At 37.9% G+C, this 26,791-nt stretch overlaps 1 protein-coding gene across 1 annotated transcript; it reads right to left on the bottom strand.

Annotated features, from left to right (window-relative positions):
- Positions 1-264: 264 nt before the first annotated feature.
- LOC101851445 (annexin A7) lies at positions 265-26,158 on the bottom strand. The gene is made up of 17 exons (XM_005109178.3): positions 25,809-26,158; positions 23,124-23,165; positions 21,661-21,787; positions 20,939-21,033; positions 19,806-19,904; positions 19,380-19,409; positions 17,969-18,046; positions 16,466-16,721; positions 15,587-15,681; positions 14,761-14,874; positions 13,730-13,820; positions 12,425-12,525; positions 11,055-11,136; positions 9,938-10,113; positions 9,590-9,665; positions 7,287-7,399; positions 265-2,437 (listed from the first exon to the last, which is right to left on the bottom strand). The coding sequence occupies exons 2-17, from the start codon at positions 23,133-23,135 to the stop codon at positions 2,312-2,314; spliced, it is 1,671 nt and encodes a 556-aa protein (XP_005109235.1). The 5' UTR covers positions 23,136-23,165; positions 25,809-26,158; the 3' UTR covers positions 265-2,311.
- Between the last annotated feature and the right edge of the window lie 633 nt (positions 26,159-26,791).

Genomic DNA, 26,791 nt, shown 5'->3' with positions numbered 1-26,791 from the left:
ATATATAATATCGATTTCCTCTTCAGCACTATTGTATTATTCTTACAACTGTACTCTGGAAAATAATCTTAGTAACTTCTTAGTTTATTTAACGACCATCTTTGTATCTTTTCATAAGTTTCCTGTCTGTTATCTCTCTCCTTCTCCAAACCCCAGCAAGAAAATGTAACCCTTCTAATACCACACCAGAATGTCAATGCTCAGATGTCCAAGCATGATGTTTTCTGCACGTTTTCCTCTTTGCCTTCTTTCCGTCTTTCTTTATTAGTCTTTATTTGATCAAAGGTCAGCTGTACCAGAGCCCAATATTATACCATCTTATCTAATGATGGTGTGCCCTAGCCCTGAGGCTGTCTCAGACCAATTGGTGGGATTATTGAGCACTTTTTGGAATGAAGGGTTTAACTTGATCCAGATCCAAACTTCTGTATTTTTATCCTCTTTCTTTTCTTCTTTCACTTTTCTAAGAATAAGATCAGAGACCTCTGCCATTCAGTTGACCTCTAAATATAATAACATCAAAGAAAAATGCAAATAAGTATTCAGCTGAAATACAACTAGAAAAGTACAGTACAAAAGTACTACCGGTACATTGAAAAACTTGGCAATGGTAACATGGTGTGATCTCATTTATAAAACAAAATAATCAACAGAATTTTATTCAAAATAAAACAGAAGAAAAAAAGTATAAGAGTGCTCAGCAGTGATAAAAAGGGTTGAAAAGGAGCTCTAAAGGAAAGCCCTGTAAGACTTGTAAGAATATACCGACTACACTGACAGCTTTAGAGTTAAAGTTAATAAAGAGGTGTTTGTACAAAGAGGGGGAAAAAACTTTTCACATAAAATGTGAAGGGTGTTGACATAAAACTAAGTATACGTACGTATATATTCAAATAAATCATTACAACAATCAATTCGAAAAACTACTACAGGAGTGCTAATATTTACCAGAACCAAACTTGTTTGAATGCATGTAGCTTTTGATGGATGTGAATATTTAAATCTTCACATTCAGAAACGCCTGCCTAGAACAGGTCTTTACTTTTTGTTCTAGATTTTTGCTTTAATAATAAAAAGAATTTTTAATGCGTCTATGTTTTTCTTTTTACAATATAATACCAATCATCTTTCCAATTGTGAAATTATGCCCTTGTTCTCATAATAACAGCGTATTGTAAGTTGTAGTACCAGTATGCAAAGTTTGACAATTGCACATCAAGAGTGTATTGAAGGAACAAAGTGTGCATTATAGCAAACAAAAAATATCGTTACAAATAATATCAGCAGTGAAAAGAAGCAGTAATCTGTAAAGTGCAATTTAAAATGATATTTCATTAGCAAAATTCTCCCCCCAAAACGGACCAAAATAAATCAACCCCTAACAATCAATCAATAAATATTGTACAGCAATGGTTGAATCAGAAAAGATTACCATGTATAAAATTAAAGTGATTTTTCCAAATGTAGTAAAGAAGAAAAAAATCTTTTGTGGCCTGAGATTATATGTATTGAGAAGAAACAAACATTGAAATCAAGTAAGAACTTTTCTAGACACAACTTTAACTTCAACAGCAGCGGTGACATGTTAATACTTTTATGATATCTGATCGTCACAAATATTCCTTTTTGGCAACATAGAACATAATGAACTTGCTTTGTTGCTCAATTGCATCATTCACTGGAAAATAGTAACCCATGTTTCATGGCGACTCAGAGATAGTGACAAGTCAGAAAAAGCAGTAAAAAAAGTGAAAGTAAAGTAAAAGAATGTATCCCCTTTTTTTTTCTCCTATTTAAGAATAAGCATTGTGGTTATACATTATATGATTTTGGAGCAATTTCTAAAGATTAAATGAATAATGAGTAATATTTGGAGCAGACACTGTCTGTGGTCGGCACAAATATACCATACGTGTCTGTCTCTACACATACATTAAAGTGTGATGTAATCTCTTCGACCAATCCCTGACAAGCCATTCCTTCTGGTCACTATGGAATATGCTATCCTGAACCACACAACCAAGTTAAAAACTTTCTACAACAATCTTTAATTAATATTTCAATGTTTAATTTTCTTCAACAAAGCAGTGTTTGTTTTTTTAAGTGTTAGTATGGTGATCACACACAAAAAATGAGGAAAATATCAAAATTTTGACAAGAGAACCCAACCATTTGCTCCCTGTCTCTCCCCCCCCCCCCCCCCCCCCCCCGGGATTGGCATAAGACATAAAAAAAGAGAGCTTTGTGAATTTAGCGCAGAACAAGCATAACAGTTACACTACGCTATAGTCTATGGTGTTTTTCATCATTTTCAGTTCTTGCCAACAATGGCCTGCAGGAGATGCTTGAAGTTAAAGCTGCAATCTTCCTTGAGCCATCGCCACAGGGTCTTTTTGGTCAGCTTGAGGAAACACTCTTTGATCTGAACCATGTCGATCTGAAACATCAAACACAAACATTTTGTTTACGTGACAAACCCATAAAAATTTAGGGTGGGGGCTACAGATTTTGTATCAAAGATTTCGTCACCTCAGAACTATTTTGTCCAAAGTGCCTCTTTACTTGAAGTACACTTTGGACAAAATAGTTCTGAGGCGACGAATTGTAGGCCTACGTGTACATCCACCACAAGATTTTCCGCAGCCATTTCAGAATATTACAGGCCCTACTTTCAGTTTTGACACAGGTACATTTTTGCTGAACTGAAACAAATGAAGCAAAAAAAAATGTTGATAAATGATGCTTATTGCTTGTTTCATTTATGAACTAAAATGAAACGTTATACAGTCAGATGCTGTCGAACTTGTCCAGGATGACCTCCCATTGTTGAGAAAAAAATCATATTAAATAAGTGGTACTCTTGGACAGTGCCATTATAGTATAGAAAAATGCAAGGTAGGTGTGTGTTGGGGGCGAGGGGGGGGGGGTAGGAAGTGGTGGTTTGTTCAGGTAATTCTCTTGGACTGGGGGTCGTTAGAGCAAGTTCGACTATATCTGACCAAAGCAGAACCAGTTCTATTGTTATTCAGGATCTCGGTCTTACAGTGCTCCCACTATCAGTCAGAGACTACTTGTGGGTCAGGTGTACCCCAAAAAAACACCAGTCATATTTATTTAAGGAGATGTTTTCTTCCCAAGCTACCCCACACATCTAATTGCCTCTACTCCTCAAGACAACAATTAGAACAAACATGCAACTATTACCGAATGGCATCATGCAGAAGAGTTAACGCTCAGATGCTACTGGATCGCTAACAACAACAACAACATCAAACATTAGATAGGGGATGTACCCTCCTGAACAGGGAAAAAGCAGCAGCTAGAACAGTAGTGAGCTATTTTTTAAATATTAATATCGGTCTGAAAGGGCAAAGGAGTTTCTCATAAAAATATTTGAAGACTTGAGAACAATAACAAGGTTAAGTCACATTTTCCTAAAAATAGAGTTCTGCATATCATTCGAAAGCGGCGACAAAAGGCTATAATCTATTAGTAGCACAGACAAAGCACTATACTGTTCCTATGCCCAGTAATTCTTATTCAAAGATGTGAATCCTAAATGAAACAACAAGGTTAAATCCAATTTTAAAATCTATTAACGAGCACTCAAACCGGAACTTACTTGAATGTATTTCAAGAATAAGGTTTGGGAGTGCTTATTTAGGCCACATATGGCCTAAATAAGGTAAGGGAGGGGGGTTTAGCTTATTTAGGCCACAGTGGACTGTGGCCTAAATAAGGTAAGGGAGGGGGGTTTAGCTTATTTAGGCCACACATACTCAAACTACCTTTTTCAGGCAACTGAGTTCGTTCCACTTTCATAATGGTGCACCTTTCTCATTTAGTACAGTTTTGCCTCAGTGTACAACTTGTAAATCATAACCATAATGAATATTGTAAAGAACAAAGCACAATACGCAAAATTTTGCTCACTCCTAATGGTTTGAATGAGGGCCAGATTTTTCCTTCTTGGAGGGGCAAAAGCTAGGCTACCATTTTGGCACACTTTGGTCAAGTGAAAAGGTCAAATCCTCTGAATGGACTTCCGGGTTAAATTTGGGGTATAAAAAGAGTGTACACAACGTGGCTGAGTCAAAGTTACACTATCTTTGCCTGGGTGGCACTCTCTCGTACATGTAGGCTAGTAGGCCTAGTAGTAGTAGTAGCAAAGATCGTGTAGAGAATATTTGGTAGTAGATTCTATCTATAGGCAGTTTAGTGAACGTGCTCGCAGCAGGGCAAATCGGCCTCGATAAGCCCCGTAGACTTGTGATCGGCCACGAAGCCTCGTGTTTTGATGGGTCTAGATCTAGATCTAAACAACTCAGTGTTAATCACACTGCCACATCCGACAGGCCTAGATCTACATCTTTTTAAAAGGAAAACAAAGATCATCAAAATGGTTGAATTCGCCTGAAAATCGATTCGGTAGAACTAGAACTATTAAAATTTGCTTCTGAAAACAAGGCAATTTTTATACGAAGGCCATTTTTATAACTCGATGAAATAAAAACTACTGGCTGTGTACTGTGTTATTCTGTATAAAAATAAATTATGAAACTTCAGGACGTATTATTATTTTCCAGCATCTTTTGACGCCTGAGCTGTAGAGGTTGAAGTTTTCACAACACTAATAGATCTAGTAATAGGCCAGGTAATAGGGCTTTCCGTAAAAAATGCATAGATCTACGAAAGCCGAACCACCGAATCGACCGGGCACCTCGCTCTCCCCTGCACACTGTGATAACGTGTTGCTTCGGTATCGCATTATTCAACTATTAATACGTGCGGCTATGGCAATTGGGATGTAGCCTACTGACTGACAAAAAATTCAGTTTTGTTTTTATTTTACCATATATTTGACTTTAATAGCGCAGGCGATAGCAAGATCTAGATTCCCTGTCTAGAATCAGTAGTAGCAGGCCTATGCTAGAAGTAGCCAGAGAGCCTACAACTGCTAGATCTAGATCTAACTTATTATTGCTATGCCGTTGGGCTTTGGAATTGAAATAAAACGAATTGCACAGTTCTAGTTACTTTTAGATTCAGCAAGTAACTGTATTTCCAGAGTCAATAATAACAAATCTCAGCATAACAATCACTTTTACTTGTATTAGAATAATTAGATCCAACTTTTTTTTCCTAAAATCTGTTTTGCGCAAACTTAATATTTTCTCTACTTGTAGAGCACAGAATTTACATTGTAAGCCTCTGCTCAGTCTTTTAGTATACATAATAAAATACACACACACACACACATATATATATATATATATATATATATATATATATAGAGAGAGAGAGAGAGAGAGAGAGAGAGAGAGAGAGAGAGAGAGAGAGAGAGAGAGAGAGAGAGAGAGAGAGAGAGAGAGAGAGAGAGAGAGAGAGAGAGAGAGAGAGATCTATATAATCATTTTATCTTGTTTTCGGGATATTTTTCAAACTCTTTTTTTTCAACATGTCATAAAATCAAATTGTGCCATTTTCTTTGAAAAGAATAGCATTAGCAGTGGACTTTTTAGACAGCGAGTCTCTGATTCAATATTTTTTTTTTTTAATGCTAATCAATGAAAATTTCAAATTGATAATAGTTTAGTCCTGAAGAGGATAGGTGGACTCCGGGGTCTGCAGAGCAAAATACTAGGTTTTAGGATGTGAACCGCGGAGTCATCGTAGTGAAATAAGGTTTGGTTTAAGTAAGGATTGGTGGACCCCGGGGTCAACGTAGTGATAAATAAGCAGGTTTAAGGTGGACCCCGGGGTCTACCTAGCGAAATACTAGGTTTTAGGACAGGTCGACCCCGGGGTCACTGTAGTGAAATAAGTATGTTTCTTTAAAGATTGGTGGACCCCGGGGTCAGCGTAGTGAAATAAGTAGGGTTAATTTTAAAAGGATTGGTGGACCCCGGAGTCACCATAGCGGTAGAGGAATAAGAAGGTTTAATTAAGGATTGGTGGACCCCCGGGGCACCTAGATTAAACCTACTTATTTTACTACGGTGACCGCAGGTTCCACCTATTCTAAAAACCTAACTAGCATTTCGTTAGGTAGACCCTGGGGTCCACCTTAAACCTACCTATTTCACTACGTTGACTCCAGGGTCCCCCAATCCTTAAAATAAAACCTAGATCTACATGTAGGCTACTTATTTCACTACATTGACCCCAGGGTCCACCAATCCTTAATTAAACCTAGATCTACTGATTTCACTACGTTGACCCCGGGGTCCACCAATCCTTAATTAAACCTATATCTACTTATAATTTCACTACGTTGACCACGGGCTCCGCCAGTCCTACTATAAAATAAACTGAGATCTACTTATTTCACTATGTTGACCCGGGGGTCCACTGATCCTTAGTTAAACCTAGATCTACTTATTTGACTACGCTGACTCTAGGGTTCACATCCTAAATCCTAGCATTTTGTTAGGTAGACCCCGGGGTCCACCTATCCTTTTGGCTAGATAGACCCCGTAGTCCGCCTATCCACTTTCTTGATAATAACTGAAAACAATACATGCCAGTTGTCATGAATAGTGAAGAAAAATGATGGGAAAAAAAGACAATGAGGTAGACTATAATTTATCAAAAAAATTGCAAGTGCAAGTGAAGATCATAAAATAATTTTGTTATTTTCTGGTCATCTTTCCCGGTTAATAAAAAAAATTCAGTGGGCCAACTACTAGATCTATGTCTCTGAAGAACATTTTGCTTGCCTTTATTAGCTTTTTTCATGTACATGAAAGCATAGAATATATAGTTTCACACAAATATATGCACAATACTTTGAAAAAGAAAGGTAAGGTCATTGGGGGTTTTTTCGGAATCCGTTTTACATTGAGAAAAGCGCTAAAAACAAGTTAAAAAATTTTAAGAATGCCCATAATAATATTAGTATTAGGAATCCGAAATTACTACCTAGTTGGCCTACTCTTTAATAACCATGAGCAGTTAAGAAAAAAAAAAAGACAATGATATAGGATTTGTCTACATATGACCATTAGCAATAAAGATTTTGCCCATTTTGTCCAATTATCCTTGCAGGTAAAATCACCCTGCACTGTACCTCAATAAGCACAAAAGGAATATTTCTGTGACTTTGTATAAAGGTGTGGCCTAAAGAAGGTAAGGGAGGGGGGTTTAGCTTATTTAGGCCATATGTGGCCTAAATAAGGTCACCCATAAGGTTTTTGCTCATTTTCCCAAAATCATCTAAATGTGACTTGGCCATGGTGTTGTTCTCAGGTCTTCATTTATAATAAGGGAAAAACAAAAGCACTTACCTCAGATCGGGAGACTATGATTCGTATAAGTGTTCTCTCATCAGTTCCAAGTCCCTTCATCGAGTCCCGAAGTTTTTCAGCGAAGAACATCGGGCGACTACGGATGTTCATGACTGATGAAGAAACATTAAACAAGTTATCAGAATAACAAAGTGTAAGAATGCTTTTGAGATTCATAACCCAATTCATAACTCTCAGTACAAATGTCATAGTGGTCTCATGAAACAAACAAAACCACTCTCCAGCTAAAACGCGGGCTGAGGTAAATGTTTGAGCCTATGCGATTAAACAAAATGGGAGAATCGTTATTTACAACTGCTACAAGTAAAGTACTAGTCCCAATAAGATTTTAAGAAGCATTTTTGTTAATTCGGTGTGAGTGGCATGAGGCTCCAGGTAAGCACTTTGGTAATGGATATATATACAGTGGAAACCTGATATAACAGGGATGGTGGGAGTAGAGAAAATGTCCTGTTATATCCAATCCCTGTTAAATCAGAAATGCTAGGAAAGTAAGCATTTGTGGACTAATCCAGCTGTACTTTTTCAGGGTAGTTACCCTTGCCACAAGTACCCACGAACAGGGGTTTTGGCACCAACTTTCTCCTTGCCTCCACCACATCAGAAGAGCTTGGTCCACAGCATCTGCATCGCGCAGTCTCATCTTCTTTCGATCCAGAACAAACTTCCCAGTGGAGTATGCTGCCACTATCTTCTCTCTACCCTTGATAATGGTGTGAATCGACCCTTGTGGAATGTCGAACTGACAACAAATCTCTGCCTGTGGAGCTTGCTTTATGTCAACAGCCTGGATTATTTCGGGGGGGTTTTTGTCAATTGAAAGGCATTTTCTCTTGCGCTTGACATCGTTGGTGACACATTACGCGTGCGTGTTGCTAGGTTTCAGGCTAGATCGAGGTCTGCAGCACACCGCAACACTCTCTCGCTTCACACGCTGCAAGTGCTCGCAGTGGCGTGGCTTGCGTGGGCTTGCTCCATCACTGCGTTACTCTCTCTCTCTCTCTCTCTTTTACTTTTTACACATTGTTAACGAGCCTTTGTCCCTGCTATAACCGGTTGGACTCCAATGAGGCCCTGTCATTGCCGATAACTTTTAATAGAGACAAAGAGTAGGAAAAACGGGAATTTTAAAAATCCCTGTTATTACCGGATCCCTGTTATTACCGGGCCTGTTATATATGGTTTCCACTGTATATAGGTACCAGAAACTAAATTTTCAAAGTAGCTGTATGCCAAATTTATCTGTTCCATTTGAAAGGCCTATATCCACTGAGCATTTTGGTACCATTCTTTAAGCTCTCAGTCAATTTTTAAGAAACTGGTAGTTGTTTAAAATTTGATCAAATTTGTTAAAGTCAGTCACTGGCTGCAAGCCCATGTTTGACAGACAATAAAAGAGTACCAAGAGCACTAAACATCTCCACATTAACAGAGTACAATCACTATAACAAATATATGGAGCCTAATTTTTCTTCAGACTGTGAGATCATTACAAATCAATATTTTATTGCCTCAAACACGATGATCTGTCATTATTTCGACAAAAACACCGAGCGTTGTCCCGGGCGGCGCCGTACCGGCCCCCGCGGCGAGCGAGTCGGCTCTATACTGTAGTGTACCCTGCGTGCGGGGTAACATGCTTTCGGAGTCTCGCAGAAGGATTGATGAAAAATAATTTCAAGTTGATTACTTTATTCTAATAGAAAATAAGCTGATCTTTTAATCAATACTTTTTTCAAGCCGGTATTTTACATATTTTGTGTAAAAAGTGATCTTTAAACATTTTGACGGTATTTTTAAAAGCTTTCTATTTAGACGCCAAAGGCCAAATATACACCACGGGAAAGCCCGTTTAAAGCTCTACAGTTCTCCGCCAATGAAAAGACGATATTTAATCATCCCTCGTTCTGCGAAGCATTTGAATGCACGCGTGTCAATTTTTCAGCCGGCCGACCATGCATTCCGACCACGAGGGGCCTTGCTTTTGTCAGCGATTCTCCAGCTCCTAATAATCGGACATAAAAACAACTTACACCATTGTAACGAGGAAAAGCTGAACTTTTACAAGGTGTACAGCATGTGGTGTTTTATAGCGAAAGAGCAAAGAAACAGTGATCGGAATTACCCCGATTTCACCGATACCACGCGGTCGGAAGGCCCCGAGTGCCTGCGAGTGCCCGCGAGGCCGTGTTTACGCTACCTAATATATACCAAGATTTCACCATATATTCTGAGATATGTGTAAAATCATCACCTTTTATCAAAAGAAGTTTATCATTTACCTAAAGCTCTGAGGCCAGTACGGAAATTCCCCGAAGTCTCCCTGTCCACACTGTTCAGAATGTCTCTTTGGGTGATCTGCAGGAAAAAATACAAAAAGACAAAGTTCAGACTGCTACTTACATTAACACAAAAACCAGAAACAAATAAGATTTCTTAATACTTATCACAGTTTAGCTGTTGTTTCAGATAAATCAAAATTGTCATTTACATAAAAATAAGGGAATTCACTGTACAACAAGTGTTTTCTCATTTTTTCTACTTCCACATACCCTTCTCCTCTTTTCTCCTTCTCTTATCTGTTCTTTGATTTCATATCAAAACGATGACACTTCATTACTCATACTCACCTTGACGTACTCATCCCAAGTTGCCCTCAGCTGATAGTAGTCTCGTGTGGAGAAGATGCGGTTAAACGTTTCCTCGTCAGTTCCCCAGCGTTTCTCACCAGCCTTGTATAGTTGTTGTGCCTCCTGCCGAGCCTTCTCCATGTCACACAGTTTTGTGGAATTCACTTCAAACATGCCTGTGGGTTTTCAAGATAGAGTTCAAATTAGTATCATTGAATAGCTACTCAAAAGACAAGAAAGTATTCTCTAAAATGGTAATCCTTTGATGCACATATGAAAAGATTTTCAGACATTTTGTCAAACCCACCATGGATCCAATGTCTGGAAAAGTACCCACTGTTTTATATACTTTACTTTACTTTTACTTTTATCCGCCGCTTATACCCTTTTGGGTGTCGCGGGAAGAAAGAGACGTCTCTCTGTCACCAGCCGGAGAGCTTGGGTCAGGGGGATGCCGTGGGTGGTTAATGTTTCCCTGACTCCATCTATCCAGGTCTTTCTCGGTCACCCTCTAGCCTTGTTGCCATCGAATTTTTGGAGGTAGACACGTTGTGCTGGATGGTGTGTTGGTAATCGTAGGAGATGTCCGAACCATTTGATTCTTTCGTGTTGGATATGATGCTTGACATTTGTGCCTACCATTTCTCGGATTACAGAGTTTCTAAGTGTTTTATATAGATCACAGAAATTTTAATTTAGTAACTGGCTAATTCTGAATAGTGATAACTTTTAAGGCATCAAAATTTGGGGTCAGTACACTTATAAGTGTAGAAATACCCAACCACAGGCTGGAAATGAAACACTTGCCAGCTTTACTGAAACAAGATACCAATACTTTCATACTAACAACAGTTTGACTCATCAACACATCATCATTCAGGCAGGAGTTCGGAGAAACCCCTGATAGGTAATATTTTTTGCCTCTGACACCAGGCAACTCCCACCTCCTTTATTCGCAAATATCTAGACTTCTTTTCAAGATAGACGAGTATTTTTTTCACCAAAGGCAAACCAAATGAGCAGACTTTAAGATAAGATTATACAAATGTCTCAATATGCCCAAAAATTGACGAGTGCCTGATTCTTGTACCTTGCTGTGACACAATTGTATACGCACCAGTGAACTCCCCGTCCTGTGGGTTGACCATTTCTTCCACAGCTTGTTCCAGTCTCTGCTGGGAAATCTCGTACCTTCGACCCTAGAACCAAAACATTGAGCAAAGTTTTTAAAGCATTCTCTTCCCAACACAGAGAGTGAGAGCACAAAAAAACAAGGACCTTATGATGTGCTGAGCGCATTTGGCACCATGAAGTTTCTTTTATCTTAAAAATAAAATCACTATAAAGCTTTATCTGAAAAAGAGTATCACTATAAAGCTTTACCTGAAAAAGAAAATCACTATTTATTATAAAGCTTTTTTTTAAAAGCATGAATTCCTTACTGAAAAAAATGCCTACATCCTGTGTGAAGCAGTAAAGGAAATTCTCCAGGAGAAAATGAAACTTTAACAGATTTACATACATATTATAAAGAAAGTCTCGTTTCCTCTCTCAAGCTTTTGCCACTTGCTGCTTATAAGTTATAAGACAAGATTAAGAACAATAGATGTCGGTAATGCTCTATCAAATATGAATGATAAAGAAGCAGGAGAGTAATACATGTACTTTTCCGTGGTAATCAATGTTAATGTTGATTGAGATCCACAAAATTAAAACTTTAAAGAGAAAAATTAAATCACAAGCATTCATAACTCGATTAACTAAGATCAACTGTCTTTAGATAACAGTGTAAAAACAGGTACAGGTATTCTAATTTCAATTCAATAAATCTAAAGCTGGTAATATTCAAAGTAAAACAGCTAGGACCAACAAGTATTCCAAAATGTCAAGTGAAAAATAGCTGGGATTCAGTAAATTAAAATATATGTTGAAAAAGGAAATACATTGTGTATAAGTATGAGAGACATTTAAACAAATGATAGCATGTATGTATATGACTTTAACAAAGAAAAGTTTGTTCCCTCAATAGGTATTTACATCAATAAGAAAGATTTGAAAAGTACAGTTTTTTGTCAGTCAACATTGGTATCTTATGAATGGAATGCAAAGAAAATTTGACAAATATAAAATCAGTCCCAATAGTAGGACAGCAATAAAATTTATATTTCAAGAGCTATGGATAACGTAATATTCAAATGGTGAATGTATTTAGATGCCCTTGGCGTCGGTTTTATACTCTTTTCAAAACAATAAAGTCCTTAAAAAAGGAGCTGCTGACATGGCATCACTCCGGATAGGACCATCCCAAGAGGGTGGAAGTACAGAAAAACTCCTCAAGCAAACCCAAGTCTGAGAATGTTCTATTATGGATTCAAACCAGAGACACTTACACTGGAGTCCACCAGTACACCAACAAACCACATACTGAATGTCTGGAATGTGCTCTAGCTCCATTTTAAAAACTTTTTAAAATCGAAAAATACTGACTGTGGATGCTGACAGTAGCAGGCGCTTGAAGTCTCCACTGGTGTCATCTTTGATGTCCTTTTCAAACTGCGTGCTCTTGGCTGTGCGCTTCTTATGTACAACTGGAAATAAGACAGTTTACGCAGGTCAATTCACACAATAACGATATCTTACTTCTGTTCATGCGTTCTGCGTCAATACTCCACAGATAGTTGTCCAATGGACCTTAATCCCACAGCGTATGATTCATATTTGTATGACCTATTTTCAACTTGAACATGTAAAGTTTATCACCTTTCAGGATTCCATATATTATGATATATCTTTATCAAGGGTAGTCTTAACTGTTACACTTGTATTTGTGATTTACCAGTTAGGTGCTTTGCTGTTGCACGTAGAAGACACGACTTCAATTCCCATGTTGGAAGGCTTTTTAAAATTGAGATCGGCATTCTGCTGCGACATGGTGTCCCTCTTAGCTGTGGTTGGTCCTGACAGGTAGGGTCAAAGCAGCCTGCCTCTCAACAGATCTAAATGATGTCGATGTGGGTGTAAAATGTCTACTATTATATATTTTTAAGATTATACTGATGACAGAAGATAGATGATTAGGATACCATGTTGAGTGGAATGGCTAGAAAAATTACTGGAAAATTTTTCTGAGTTTTACATAAGTCTAACAGCAGTGCCTAAAAAAGTAGAAGAAAAGAAAGTGTTCAAATTGACTTTGTCACACATAAATGTACTTACTAGATTCAAAATACTCTACCTCTCCTCATCCTGTCACTATACCAAGGGCTTATATCACATGCATGCAAATTGTAATTGACAAATACAATTTGTGAACCCCCTGAGATGCTTTCTCTTTCTGAGAATTGCATCCCTTCAAGACATGGCTTGAAAATAAAAAAGCAACAAGTTTCCACTGCTGAGAACAATTATGTTGGTTAACATATGCTTTCCCTACTCTGTAGGCCTACCAGATAGACATCATTCCCTCACCAATCAGCCTTCTCAAAATAAATACAGATCTTCAAGGTTTCTATCTATCAGTGGATGTACCATTAGCTCAGTCAGTATCATACACAGCTGTGTATTGAGATGACACTGTTGGCATTCTTTAAAAAAACCATAGTGAGCTTGGATTCTTTTCTTTGAGAACTCCTCATTAACTTGAAGACAGGCATCAATTCGGAAGTCCCACTCCTTTTATAAGTTTTATAACTTATTTGTGTTGAAAGTGGCATAAAATAAACAACAGAATATCATATTATTTACTGAAGGCACGGCTGCTACTATAGAAACGATGCAGTATACCTCACTTACCATTGGGGTAAGCAGTTTTGATTTCTTTGATCTGCTCATTGGTTCGAGTCATCAAGATCTCCACCAAGGCCTGCTCATCTGTGCCCAGGCCCTAGAGAAAGAAAAGTTTGTGAGGGGGCAGAGGAACTGTTCATAATAACAGAATGTCAGCAACCATTCAGGAAAGAGTTCCTTGAAATGATACTGATTATGCACAACTCAGTTCAACTGCTGTTTCCTTTTTCCTGCACAAATCATATGAAGCTACAACTTTAAAGCTCTAAGGTCACAAAGTGTATATAATTCTGTAGCACAAATAAAAGTTGTTTTTTCATCTTGACCAGACTGCACACATCTGAAAAAAAATTCCACCTCTGTGGTGACCTCTCGCACCCAAATGCTCTGTGAGACGTTCTTCTTCACTGTCGCAGTTTTGGACATTTTTCCTTTTCGGACTGTGTACTTTCTGCGAAAAATGGAAAAGAGGCAGCCTTGTTGAGTCCTGATTAGAGAGCAGGCTAAAACCTTGCAGTTACAGCTCCAATCCACTACACTGAAGTACGAGTGTGTAGTCTGTGTTTAAGGGAACTGATTTGTCAAGAGTAAGTCGGAACCGTAACTGTTGTAACTGACGTGTTGTCTTGTATGCTTTTAATGCAACACCTCTATAGAAAAAAAATGTTTCAACAATCGTTAGACAATTAAGTAAGGTATAATTTGTTAAATGAACAGAGAACTGAGTATGAACCTTAAAATACTTTTCCCTCCATCTGCGGTCATGTCATATACATCACACTAAGAAATACTACAGCAATTATATCCCAGTTAGGAACATTTACTTTTGTTCTATCAATACACTTCATGACAAAAAAAATAGAAGTTTGTTTAAAGTCATAAAGGGCCACACATAAAATTTTGTAAAACCAGAACTACAACAATCATTCCTAGGACGCAAAAAACACTCATTCCCCTAAAGAAAGAACCAACCAATTATCCAAAGCCAGAGACACTTGCTAAAACTAAAAAGCCAGAGAGAGATAGAAGATACTCACATAGATGGCCTCCTTGATGCACCACGCGTCATACTCTGCAGGGGGCACAAACAAAGCCATCACAAGCTCCTTGTAGTCTCCACTGAGCTCCGATTTCAGATCAGTTATCAGGTCCTGAAGGATAAATGAGTTATTTCCTTAGTGTTGTCTGCAAATTGTCCAAGTCCAAAATTTCCCATTTTAAAAAAGTTCCAAAATCTATCCTCGAAAGATAAAGAAAAAAGTAGAAGAAGATTTACTCTAGCAGTCGAGAAAAGCACCTATAAAGTACTCCTATTCTATTTGCACTGTGCATAGAGAGACAGAGCAGGCAGTTTTGTCAATATGCTCTAAAATAATTTCTCTAAACCTGACCACACTTCAATCAAAACCATTAAATTTTGGAAGAGCTCTAGAACAATAAACATGCTGCAAATGTTAAAAAAGATTAATACACATTCTAGTAAGCACTCTAAGACATTTTTTTCTTTTTTTCTTCTTTACATTTGATAAAGTATAATTAACACTCTTTTTTATATAAAAAAACAGGATGTTTTGAAGAAGAAGAGGAAAATGAAAGAGAAAGACATGCAGAGGGAGGTGAAGGACAATGACAAGAAGAAGAAGAGGTATCCTACTTCCCATTCGGCAATGACAGAGATTTATCTTAAAATAGAATGCCTGTGTAGATGAGTATGGGCCCTGTATCAGTTAATCTGAATAAAAGTCCTAAAAGAAAACCAATCCCAGAGCATGTCACAGAGCTTCTGTCAGAGGGAAACAGCTCAAAAGTAGAATCATTCATCATGTGCGAGTACACAACTTGTAACATTCTCAAAGTACTTACTCGTCCATACATAGTTTTGAAGATTTCCTTTAATTCCTGTCTCTGCTGGTTACATCTGCTGGACACAATATGGATGACTGCATCATCATTGGTGCCTGGAAGAAAAAAGGAAAAGCATTTTCCAGAATAGGCTACGTTCCTCAGAAGCTATATATCACTCCATAGGTGTCATTTCCTTGCATGGTTTACTTTAAGAACATCTAATGGAATACCCAGACAAGGAAGAATTTCCATTCTTTTTTTTAATCTCAAAAGCAAACTTTTTGTCATGGATGTGTGAAAGGAAAATTTCCTTGAGCGCAAGGTTACATTTCAAAGTTTAGGTTCTAAAGTTCCGAGCCAAAAATTAAATGAAACCAATTAGAGCCAAGGAAGGCAGCTGACCAACAACCCTGACTAGAGAAACTACTAGACAAGGAATTCCCCATAGCAACTAAAATTCCACTACATGTTATTTCAAAAGTGGAGCAAAAAGTGCGTGCCCTGACAGGACACCATGTTGAAATAAACTGTTCCTACCTCAAGGAAGAAGAATAATTCAGACTTCTTAGTTTTAATCTAGTTCTATAGTAAGATTTTTACAGTACTTGCAACACAATTTGGGATATAAGTACCAAAGATGAAAGGTGATACTGATACAAGAGAGTAATATACCGAATACAAAGAAATTAAAAAGGAGAGATAGGATGATAAGTGTTTGAAAGGAAAGAAGGAGCATAACACACAAGAGCACTCGCTAAACTCTCATGACTAATTCAGACCTTATCTGGATACAAATCTCACACTTTCAAATGTTGGTCAAGTCTATAAGTAGCTGTGCTACTACAGCACATGAAATCAAGTCCATTTCTTGTAAATACACTGAATGCAAAGACTTACCCAAGCCTTTCATTGCATCTCGAAGGTATTCACAATCATACTCTGGGTCCCACGGCTTGCCTCTGATGTTCATGCTCTGCTTCTTTTCTTTCCAGTCCGCCACAGGGTCCCCCTCTACATAGACCTTGAAAGGCTTCACGGTGCCCTCGGTGACCTCAAACGTACCAGAGACACACTGGCGTCGCATCAGCTCCGCAACATATACACGCTTCATTTCCTCTTTGACAGCTGCTTGTATCTGCTGGTCTGACATAGCCTGTTCAAAAAATGAAAGATTGTTTCATCATAAACTGAAGACTAAACAGTGGATACTAAGGTAACATAAATGTATATTATATAGCACATTGATAGAAAATAGTGATGTATGCAAAAATTTCAAAAAAGACAAAAACAATTTAATTTTCATTAGATCTAGGCCTAAATATTTCTATAAGATTCCAAAAGAAATTTGAAAAATTATTTAAAGCTTTTTTTGCCCTGAGTATATGTCAAATTAGTTAAAACAGGACTGGGACCAGCTCACATTGAAAGGGAGGCATCCACTGATTGTAAATGTTTTACAACCCCATAGACACAATAGGGTAAATAATTTAAAAGGTATAGACTGCTTTGACTCTGCTTGTCAGGGTTATCCTGGATAGGCTGCGTGAGATACAGCATCCAAGCAAAAGTAGTAGATACTTAATAAAATATATTCCGCATGCTGGAACCAAATTCATGTCTTATGCACGCAATCGCAAAACCCTGGCAATTAAACACAGGTGCTGGTTAACGGATGAGGCCCGCAGCACTGCTCACAAGCGCCGACTGTCTCCTGTGTTTTTACGCAGAGCGGCTCTCATCAATTGGTCCCTTTCTTTGATCAATTTCCTCTTGTATTTTTTTCTTGACCGCTTACATTTCAACTCTTTTTTCTGGTGTCATTGAATCATCATCATCATCAATGCCTTTCACCCCTGGCAGGGTATAGGCCACATACAAGCTCCTTCCATTTATCTCTGTCCTGAGCCATCCTTCCAAGCTCGTTTCAAGTGAGCTTCATTTCTCTCATGTCCCTTTCCACGCATCTCCACCATGTTTCTCGTGGCCTACCCCTGCCTCGTGCTCCCTGTGGGTTCCACTGCAGTGACTGTCTTGTGATGTTTCCGCTGGGGGTGTCATTGAATGGTATTTTTTATTCTGAACATTTCTATGTGCCACACTTTGGGTTTTATCAAATCTAGATATTTCTTCGTTTAACTTTTTGTGAGACCACCCATGAGGTCACGAAGCCATCACAAATTATTTGCAACATAAGTCAAAATTATCTGCGCGTTGAATCAGTTAAAAAAGATAGAGAGACAGAAGTCATACCAAGCACAAATAAAAGATGATAGAGAAGCCCTAATGAAAGAGTGGCAATAACTGATGAGAATTATTGGTGTGTCATATGAGACTGTTTATTTTTTAAATGATATTGTTCAAGCAGGCAAAAGAGAGCAGTGGCATATTATAGAAACTTACCACATCTGTGGCCTGAACCGGCTTGATTGGATTTTCTGCCTTTTCAATGATCTCCTCCGGTTTCTGACTGTGAATATCCTGCGAAAAATGTACAAACAAGATGTATGTGCTGAATAACAACTGAATCAATGAAAAGCACTTTGGGAAAAAAAAGAGAAAATGTTTTAAACTCAAGTTTTACTTTCACAATAAATTAAACAATAATGTGGATGAAAACTGAACAGCCAATGAAATAATCACCTTTTCAAAAAAAAAGTGCTTCTTTACCACAACAAAAAAGTTTAGTAAAATTACAGATGGACTACACTGCTTGAAAATTTTTCCGCCATAAGCAATGATCTCACAACTTTCGAAAGTAATGTTTGCATTTATGCATTTGGCAAATGAAAGACTATTTAAAAAATAAACTCAATGGATGTACATTGCGATGAATAGAAAGGAACTCTGATACAGAAAATACTACTGGCCCCCTAAAGAGTATTTTATTTTATATTTTAGAAGACATTTTAAAAGACCTCTTCTATTCCTAACAGAAACGAGACTTACAGACAAGCGAAATTACATTCACAGTTTACAAGATTACAAAACACAAAGCAAACCACAACTTTATCAGTTCAAATATTCAAATGCTATTGCAGGTTGCAACAGCACAGTACCCTTTTTTTTAGCTTAGGTTAATGTCTTCACCATACTGACATGCCCCAACAATCATTGACACTTTAAAAAAGTCTCATCCGTGTTGCTTTTTCAGTGTGCATTCATAAACCCCTCAACAACTGACAGTCCCAAAGCTACAAACAGGTATAAGGTAGTACAATTTATTTATCTCCTTCCTCCTCCTTTCTCTTTTTTTCTCTTTCATTCACCGTGGCTCATCATTTTTAGACATTGTCACATCCACACAACACTGTTATATAAGCAGACAAGAACACACATATACAGACTAAATTTATCATATATTCAAACCTTCAGAATAATCAATAAAAACATGACTATTCTCATACTTTTATATGTAGCATACATTTCTGAAGCATCAATTTACATCATTAACTCTTTGAGCCCTTGTCACCGGTACACGTAAAACTGCCCATATGCCTAGCCATCGGTACACTGCTGAGTGAGACTCCATTCCCAACCCGGCCCGCCAAAGACAAAACATGTATGGAAAACAGCATTTAGGGCCTACTATACAAGATGTTATTGATTATTTTTAAAGTCTTCCTGAATAAAATGCTGGTAACGACAAGGACTACCCTGAGTGGAATATGGAAAGAGATTCTGACGATCATATAAATATTAGTAATATTAAATCGATCACTCAGGAGCTCAGGCAGAGGGGCACGATAGCCTCAGGAGGTCAGGGCTCAAAGGGTTAAGATTTAGAACAAATAATTAAGAAGCTTGAACTAACCTGGCCACTGCGGACCATGTCCTCCATTTTCTGCAAATAAACAATGCAAACATTAGATGCAGGCAAAAATAGTTATTGAGTTACATGGACTGAAATGCAGAGTCTGAAAGCTGCTAGATTTGGTTTTGTTCAAAAGTAAACTTCTATTAAATGTAAGAGTTACGTCATCAAATTGAAAGCACTTCCACGTGTCTCTTATGATATCCAAGAGGACCACTCAATTAAGATGATCACTTTCCTCCGGCAATGGGTGGTTATCTTGGACAAGTTCAACTGTGCATTATTTTAGGCCTACATTTTTAAAACTTAAATGATTTAAATTGACAGCTGGGGGTAAAAAAATATAAAAAAGAAACCAATTCATAACAAAATTTAAAAATCAGAAAAAAGAAATAATGGAATGAACAGCATTTGTTGTTAACCTACCTCCATTAATTCCATTTGCCTTTCCATTTGCCTCTCCATCTGCCTGTTCTCCACAGTCTTGAGGTAAGCCGTAGTTGGCATTTCCATGATCTGAGGTGGCTGATCACAGAAAGTACACAAAAGACAAGCTGAACAGTTTTGTTTTAGTAGAGGTTTTACGGCGCTCGCAACTGCATAAGGTCATATGAGTCTCAGAAGATTAGAGGTGTTACAAGAGAGTAACAAACATAAAAAAGAAGAAAGGGAGATAAGGACGATAGATGTTTGTAAGGAAAGAAGAAGCAAACCACACCAGAGCATCCGCCAACCACCCACAGCTAAGCAACATAACCAATCATAAGATAGCACTGCATGGTTCATTGACACAAATACTCATCACCTGTTGTCTTAAGAAACAAAAGTCAACAGAAAAAAACACAGCAATTGCCTTCAACAGATAATTTCATCATTTCCAAATTAGTCAAAATTGTCCCAAGTCCAAAACAGCCATCCATTGTCGATGAGAAAAGAGATTGTTTTCGACAGGTGGACATCTTGGACAGTGCAATTATCTATTAAAAAGGCAAGAGTGGGGGGGGGTGAACAGTGATTATCTTGGACAGGTAGCTGTTAGACGACTATATTATTATAATCTGTACACACTAATATACACATACACTAAAGAGATGGATTTCAGAACACAACTGTAGACAAAACACAACAAGAAAGACCAAAATGGCAAGGAGAGAAAGATGTACAACAACTTTGGAAACAATAACAACAGATTCTGGGAGAATTGCTCCTGACAGGATCCCCATCTAACAGAATGGAAAAAGAAAGAAGAAATGAGTTAAAGTACACAAGTCAGTCATGACAAATAGGCTATATTATATTACCACTGTCCCAGTGAAAATGCTTCAACTCCATTTGACCCTGCTTCATAAGGTGAATGAAGAAGCATAGAGTCGCATATCTTTAAACAGCGAAAGTATGTATGTATTCTCCATCAGATCAGTCTTCACCCACCCTCATCCCTTCTTTTCTCCCTCCTTTTTTTGGCTTTTCCTTTTCCCCTCAAAAGGGTGCACATGCATCTAGTAAGATTTTTAAAACTCATGCAAAGCCAAAAAAAATTTACGAGCAACAGTTCTCACCTGCTGTGGCATCTGCATAGATTGCTGGTGCATCTGCTGGACAGCGGGCATTCCGTAGCCTGGTACATAGCCTGGAGGCTGGTGGTAGCCTCCCACTGGATGCAGGGAGAGTACAATGTGATAAGTACTAACACGTTGTTCTAGGCTGGTATGGTGCACATTCAATAGAACGGTTTGCTTACACCAGTATTTAATTGTATAGAAGAACATTTTTGAATATTAAATTGACTAAATCTTTTACTTTTCACATCAAGAAATCACCCAGAACTAAGCAGAGCAATGAATATGATATCTGCATATTCAAAGACTCCACCATAAAATAGGTTAGATCAAGAAAGTATGGGGAAATTTTACAAATCAGAAATGCAAAATATATGAAGTCTTTTAGGTAAAATGTTCCTTCCTTCTAATATAATTTGAGTCCTTGAAAGATTGCTATAATTAATTAATCATTGCTGTAGCAATAAAGATGAGTAGGCCTATCTCCTAGGATTTTTACCAACCCTGCACAGCAAGATCAAACCGAGTTGCTCATGTTTCTTGAGACAGCAATGAAAAGTTTCCTACTCAAACATAAAACCAGATCCAGAATTAGATTTAAACTTGCTTGACAACACTGCAATTCATTGCTTTACTCACAGAAAAACTTGAAACATCTTTTATCGCACAGTTACTTCCAAAGAAAAAAAACTACAAACAAACATAATGAAGATAATTCCTACTCTGGTATTGGTTGACATTGTAGGCACTGTGTGCATTCATGGCCATGGGTGGCGGAGGAGGGCCAGAGTTGGGATACTGGGGAGGGGGGTATGAGCCTGCTCCAGCGTAATAGGCTGGGTAGTTAGACTGAGGGAAGAAACATCACAGGGGAAAAAAAGTTAGAACACTTTAGATGATGACTTAATAAAACGGACATTATTTTCATTTAAGTTTGTGGTTTAAGATTACTTAATTATTTTTTTTACCCATTTTTTGGATTCAGAGCTCATTTCGTAGGTCAAGCACCCTCAAAATCTCATTATCACCATCTCTCTCTCTCTCTCTCTCTCTCTCTATCTCTCTCTCTCTCTTTATCCCTCTCTCTCTCTCTCCTCTCTCTCTTTCACATTCATACACACACACATATGCACACAAACACACACACACACTAACACACACACACACACACACACACACACACACACACACACACACACACACAAACACACACACACACACACATACACACACATTCTGCTTAGTTTATTCTTAACCTTTCTCCCAGGTTAACATTTATCAAACTCTTTTTCGAGCTCCGCTAAAGGCCATCACAAGACGCATCTTGCAAGACCTCATGAGCATGACACACTTCCGGATAATCTAGATGGGTGGGGGGGTTTTTCTTTTTCAACAATAGCAAGGAAGATGAGATGTGAAAACCTTGTATTACCTGCTCATTTACATGTATAACTGATAAAAGTAAAGTTGAGCCCTCCATTCAGATTTTACGTGACCTACTACACACATCTAGGGTCTCCATTCTCTGTTCAGCAACATGTGGGTTGCCATGACATACTGTGAAAAGAATTCTTTTAACCCCTTCGTGACACCAGGTCAGTTAATTTGTGCTTCACAAGGTACAGTTTTTTATCCCTAGAGACACAGAGAAGCGCTCGATCTAGTGGCTATAATTAGACCTGGTTTGTAAATACTACTATCTATCTCTAAAAGGACAAGATTTCTTTAAATGAAAAAAAAACTTCCTGAATGTGAATCTGCGATTTGTTTTACAAACTGCATATAATATAAACAGTTTGCAGAATACAACCTAGGCTATGACGAACCATTCGTCATCATGGTCCTCGCGCTTTGCAAGGCATGACGAATGGCGTACGTCACAGCAGCATTTTGTCTTGCTTCCCGTGTGAGAAAATATGACGAACAGCGCATATCATATAGGTCACAAAGGGGATAACTTATTTTAAGAGGATATGGAGCTGAAACTAACTTTTCTTCTAAATTCTTCACAAATCTGCATTAGTGATTTTTTTTTTCGGGGGGGGGGGGGGGAATTCCAGTGATACACTTTGATGGTCTAGAGAGGCATCAACAATCAGTTGTGATTCCTAACAGATGCCTAAACTTAACACACAAACACGAATAAACAAGCTTTACAAGTAAATGATAAGTCACAGTGTATCACCTGGTAATACATATCTGTGCCTTAGCTTGAAAGGGGTCAAACCTGTAAAACGAAAGACAAAAGAAAACATAAAGGTACAAAATATCAGATATCAAGGATCTCTTCATAACCAGCCTCAGATTTTTAAAAATAAGGATCAATATATAGTTTGATAGGGGACTCTCGAAATCTAAAGGTTACAGTGTATGCCTCTCGTTCAATAGGTCCCATGTTCGAAACCTGACAGTGACGGAAAATTTTCTTCTCTAAAATGTTCTCCTTTCACCTCCTTTCCTGGCTCTCTAACAATGGTCTGTCATCTGCTTTCATCTCCACTTTCTGCCCCCCCCCCCCTCTCACCGTTGCCCCCTCCTTTAGGCTATTGACTCTTTCTACAGCTTCTCTAGTGCTACTCCTTGGCTCCTTCTTACTGCTGTCTTTCAGCCACAATCCTGATTTTATGGCAGATAAGATCTAACACCTAGTGTTCTCAGATAAGAGCGAAAAATCTCGGAGGTCCCGTGTCCAAGTTGTACATTTTAAAAATCCATACGTGGTCCTGAAATCGATAAGGGTAGGCTTCAGCCGTCACCCATGCAAAGTTCAAAAATCCTAAACTGAAAATGTTTAATGTGTCCAGCTGTAAAACACTAACCAAAACAAACTAATAGTTTGATAGATCATGACAAGGCTTCTCTCAGCATAAACTCATTTGATTTTTATATTGCCTTCAGGATATCCCACGGTATCTCTATAATCAGTTAAACCACACTTAAACTCTTCATTGAAAACTTACTTGAAGTCCATTTTTTGTCATAATTTGAGAAATTAAAAAAAGTTATCCAGCCAACAAATGTCATAACTACCTATTCTTAACTTCGACTGTACTACTCCTTATTCCAACTACTTCAACTAACTATTAAAAACCACAATAAAAAATTTAAGCCACCATCACAAAGAGTGATACTGCAACACTTACTGCTGCTAAAACGTTTTTTTCTTAAAAAGCACAGAGATACAAACAACAACAATTTAAACTCCAATTAAGGAAGGAGTTCCGCAGAGGGCCGGCCGACCAACAACACACAGAAGAGAGGATATTTTGAGCAGGGTATACCTTCCTAACCTTAACCCTAAGTCTTATATAGTTTGCTCAGTGGACCTTGTCAAAGTAAGTGCCGGCCCTCTGCAGAACTCCTCCCCCAAATGTAAAAATGTTGCCTAGCATATAGATGAGCCTACAGTATTAGATATAACAGTTTTCTGAACCATGGATTGACAAGCATAGGGCCTATAAAATAATACAACTAAGCCTACTGTTAAAAAGGTCTCAGTCAATGAAAGAGAAAGGAAGACTTATACAATATATTATTTCTAAACTAATTGAATCATTTTAAACCTTCAATTCTTCCTTAGGTTTAATATAGGCCTTTACCAACCCAACATTCCACTTGAGCAACAGCTGAATGGTTCCCAAAGAAAGGTACATTTGAAACTAATCACAAGAGAAACTAGCCTAGATTAATAATATAATGAATATCACGATATTATATATTATATATATCGCTTTAAATAGTCATGAGCGAGCCACTATAATGTTTATGTATGTATATATATATATGGCTCTTTTCGTCTATGCAGGCGGTCAATTATTAGTTTAGGATGGTCTCAAGGTTGTCTTTATGCAGTTTCTTTAATGGCTAATTCTTTCTATGTTTGAAGCGCAGATTCTGTAGCAGTGCTTGCCTGTCAGTGACGTAGATAGAAGCTCTGTATTTCTGCTATTTTCCTTTCGTCGTTGGCGCTTCTCAGCCTGGTTGTTTCTAAGGCTGCTCTCTAGCATTAGTTATTTCCTTTGTCATTTTCCTCCATCTTTTCCTGTCCTCAGCTATTTCTTCCCAGATGCTAACATATACTCCAAGCTTAGACAAGTTGTTTTTGCAGGTGTCTTTGTACCTCAATTTTGGTCTTCCTCTTGGTCTCTTTCCCTGGGCAAGTTCTCCATAGAGATCTTCGGAATCCGGTTAATGTCATCCATTCTTTTGACATGGCCCAGCCATCTCGATCAATCTTTTTAAACATAAGATAGTTGTCATGCTCTGGAGGTTTGCCCGTGTCGACACTTCTACATTTGTAACCTTGTCACGCCACGAAATGCCTAAGATCTTGCGGCAGCATCTGAGGAGGAAAATTTCGAGGCGCTTTTCTTTCATGTCTGCTGTCCATATGTTTCAGATCCATAAAGGAGTGTGCTGAGGACACATGCTTCGTATATCTTGATCTGTTTTGAAGGTTAATCTTTTGTTTTCCCATGCTCGTTTTGTCAGCCTTCCAAAAGTTGCTGCTGCTTTCCCTATCCTGATGTTGATCTCCTCACGATCAAGTTTATCTATGATGAATAACAAAACAAATGAATTTAACAGTTCAAAACAACACCCTGCCGCGACTCACCTGTTTTTCTTGTTTGTTTGGGGTTTTTTTGGGGGGGTGGTTAACGGAATCAGTAGAGCATGCAAAACAACTTATAGCATAATTATAATAACTACTATTATCTATAGTGCCATAACGTCGGTCGGTATTTCGCGCCCACTGCTTTCTAGAAAGTATAAGACCCTGCTAATGAAAAAAAGATAAGTTTTACCAGAAGTAAGAAAGGACGGGCAGCCGACTTGACTTTGGTATTATGACATCAGAAGATTTCCTTACCGTCTATTTCGCAAGGGTCAGCTTTGCCTACAACTGCAAACGTCACCGAGTGTTGCTTCCACTTCTCTACAATTGTACGCCATGGAGATTGTAAACAAAGTCTACCATATCCCCAGATTTTGTTTGATGTTTTTTCTGAGAGAGGGAAAAAACCGCGAAATCTAAAGGACAAACGTCACATTCGCGTCGTTTGTATTAACAACGTTCGATCTTACCCTTGCAAGAGAAAGAGAAAAATTTAATGTTATAGCAAAAGGATTCTTTTGCATAAACGGCCTAATCCGTTCAGATTTGTATTTTCTCTTTTTTTTTCATTAAAGGGCCTCTTCAACCAACGAGACTGAGGAGTTATTATTTTTTACTTTGGCCCACTTTACTCACTATGAAGAATAATTCGATAAGCTTTCATGAGCAGTATAGTCCATTAATGGTTACACTTTCTTAACTAGGCCTACAATGTTCTTTCCTTTTATAAATCATTTACTACATTCGACACACTAAAATAGATAGGTTAATTAAGCCCCCCCCCCCCAAAAAAAAAACAGCCCCGAATAATAATTTTAATTACAGGCCTCGAGCCGAGCACCGCTGTTCAATCTGGGCATATCCCAAAATAAAATGATTGCTTTCGTTGAAGATCACAATACATAGGCCTAATATAAACTGTTCATAGACTTTACTGTTCCTATATAAACTGTTCATAGACTTTACTGTTCCTATACCCTAAACATATTATATGGGCAACGCATAGACATACTAAATATAAAGATACCAAATACTTGTAAAACTGGTCCTTTGTATAATAATAAGAACCAAATGGATTTATGCCAACTGACGAATGAACACCTAGATATTGCAGAACCATGAAATCCATATTAATTATAGCTTTTTGGGGGTTGTCATTATAAAAATAATCGGGCATGTAGGCCAATATACAATATATATATGAATGATATATACATGTGTGTGTGGGGAGGGGGAGG

This window comes from Aplysia californica, unplaced genomic scaffold (assembly GCF_000002075.1).
Source record: "Aplysia californica isolate F4 #8 unplaced genomic scaffold, AplCal3.0 scaffold00753, whole genome shotgun sequence".
Lineage (NCBI taxonomy): Eukaryota > Metazoa > Mollusca > Gastropoda > Aplysiida > Aplysiidae > Aplysia > Aplysia californica.
This window is presented reverse-complemented; position numbering and strand designations above follow the sequence as displayed.

Excerpts from the sequence above, each read along its gene's own strand:
- LOC101851445 (XM_005109178.3), bottom strand. Across the intron at positions 12,526-13,729 it reads CAAAACTGCTTACCCCAATG|TTGTACATAAGAAGCGCACA; the intron begins GTAAGTGAGGTA and ends TCTTATTTCCAG. Across the intron at positions 11,137-12,424 it reads TGCTACTGTCAGCATCCACA|GGTCGAAGGTACGAGATTTC; the intron begins GTCAGTATTTTT and ends TTTTGGTTCTAG.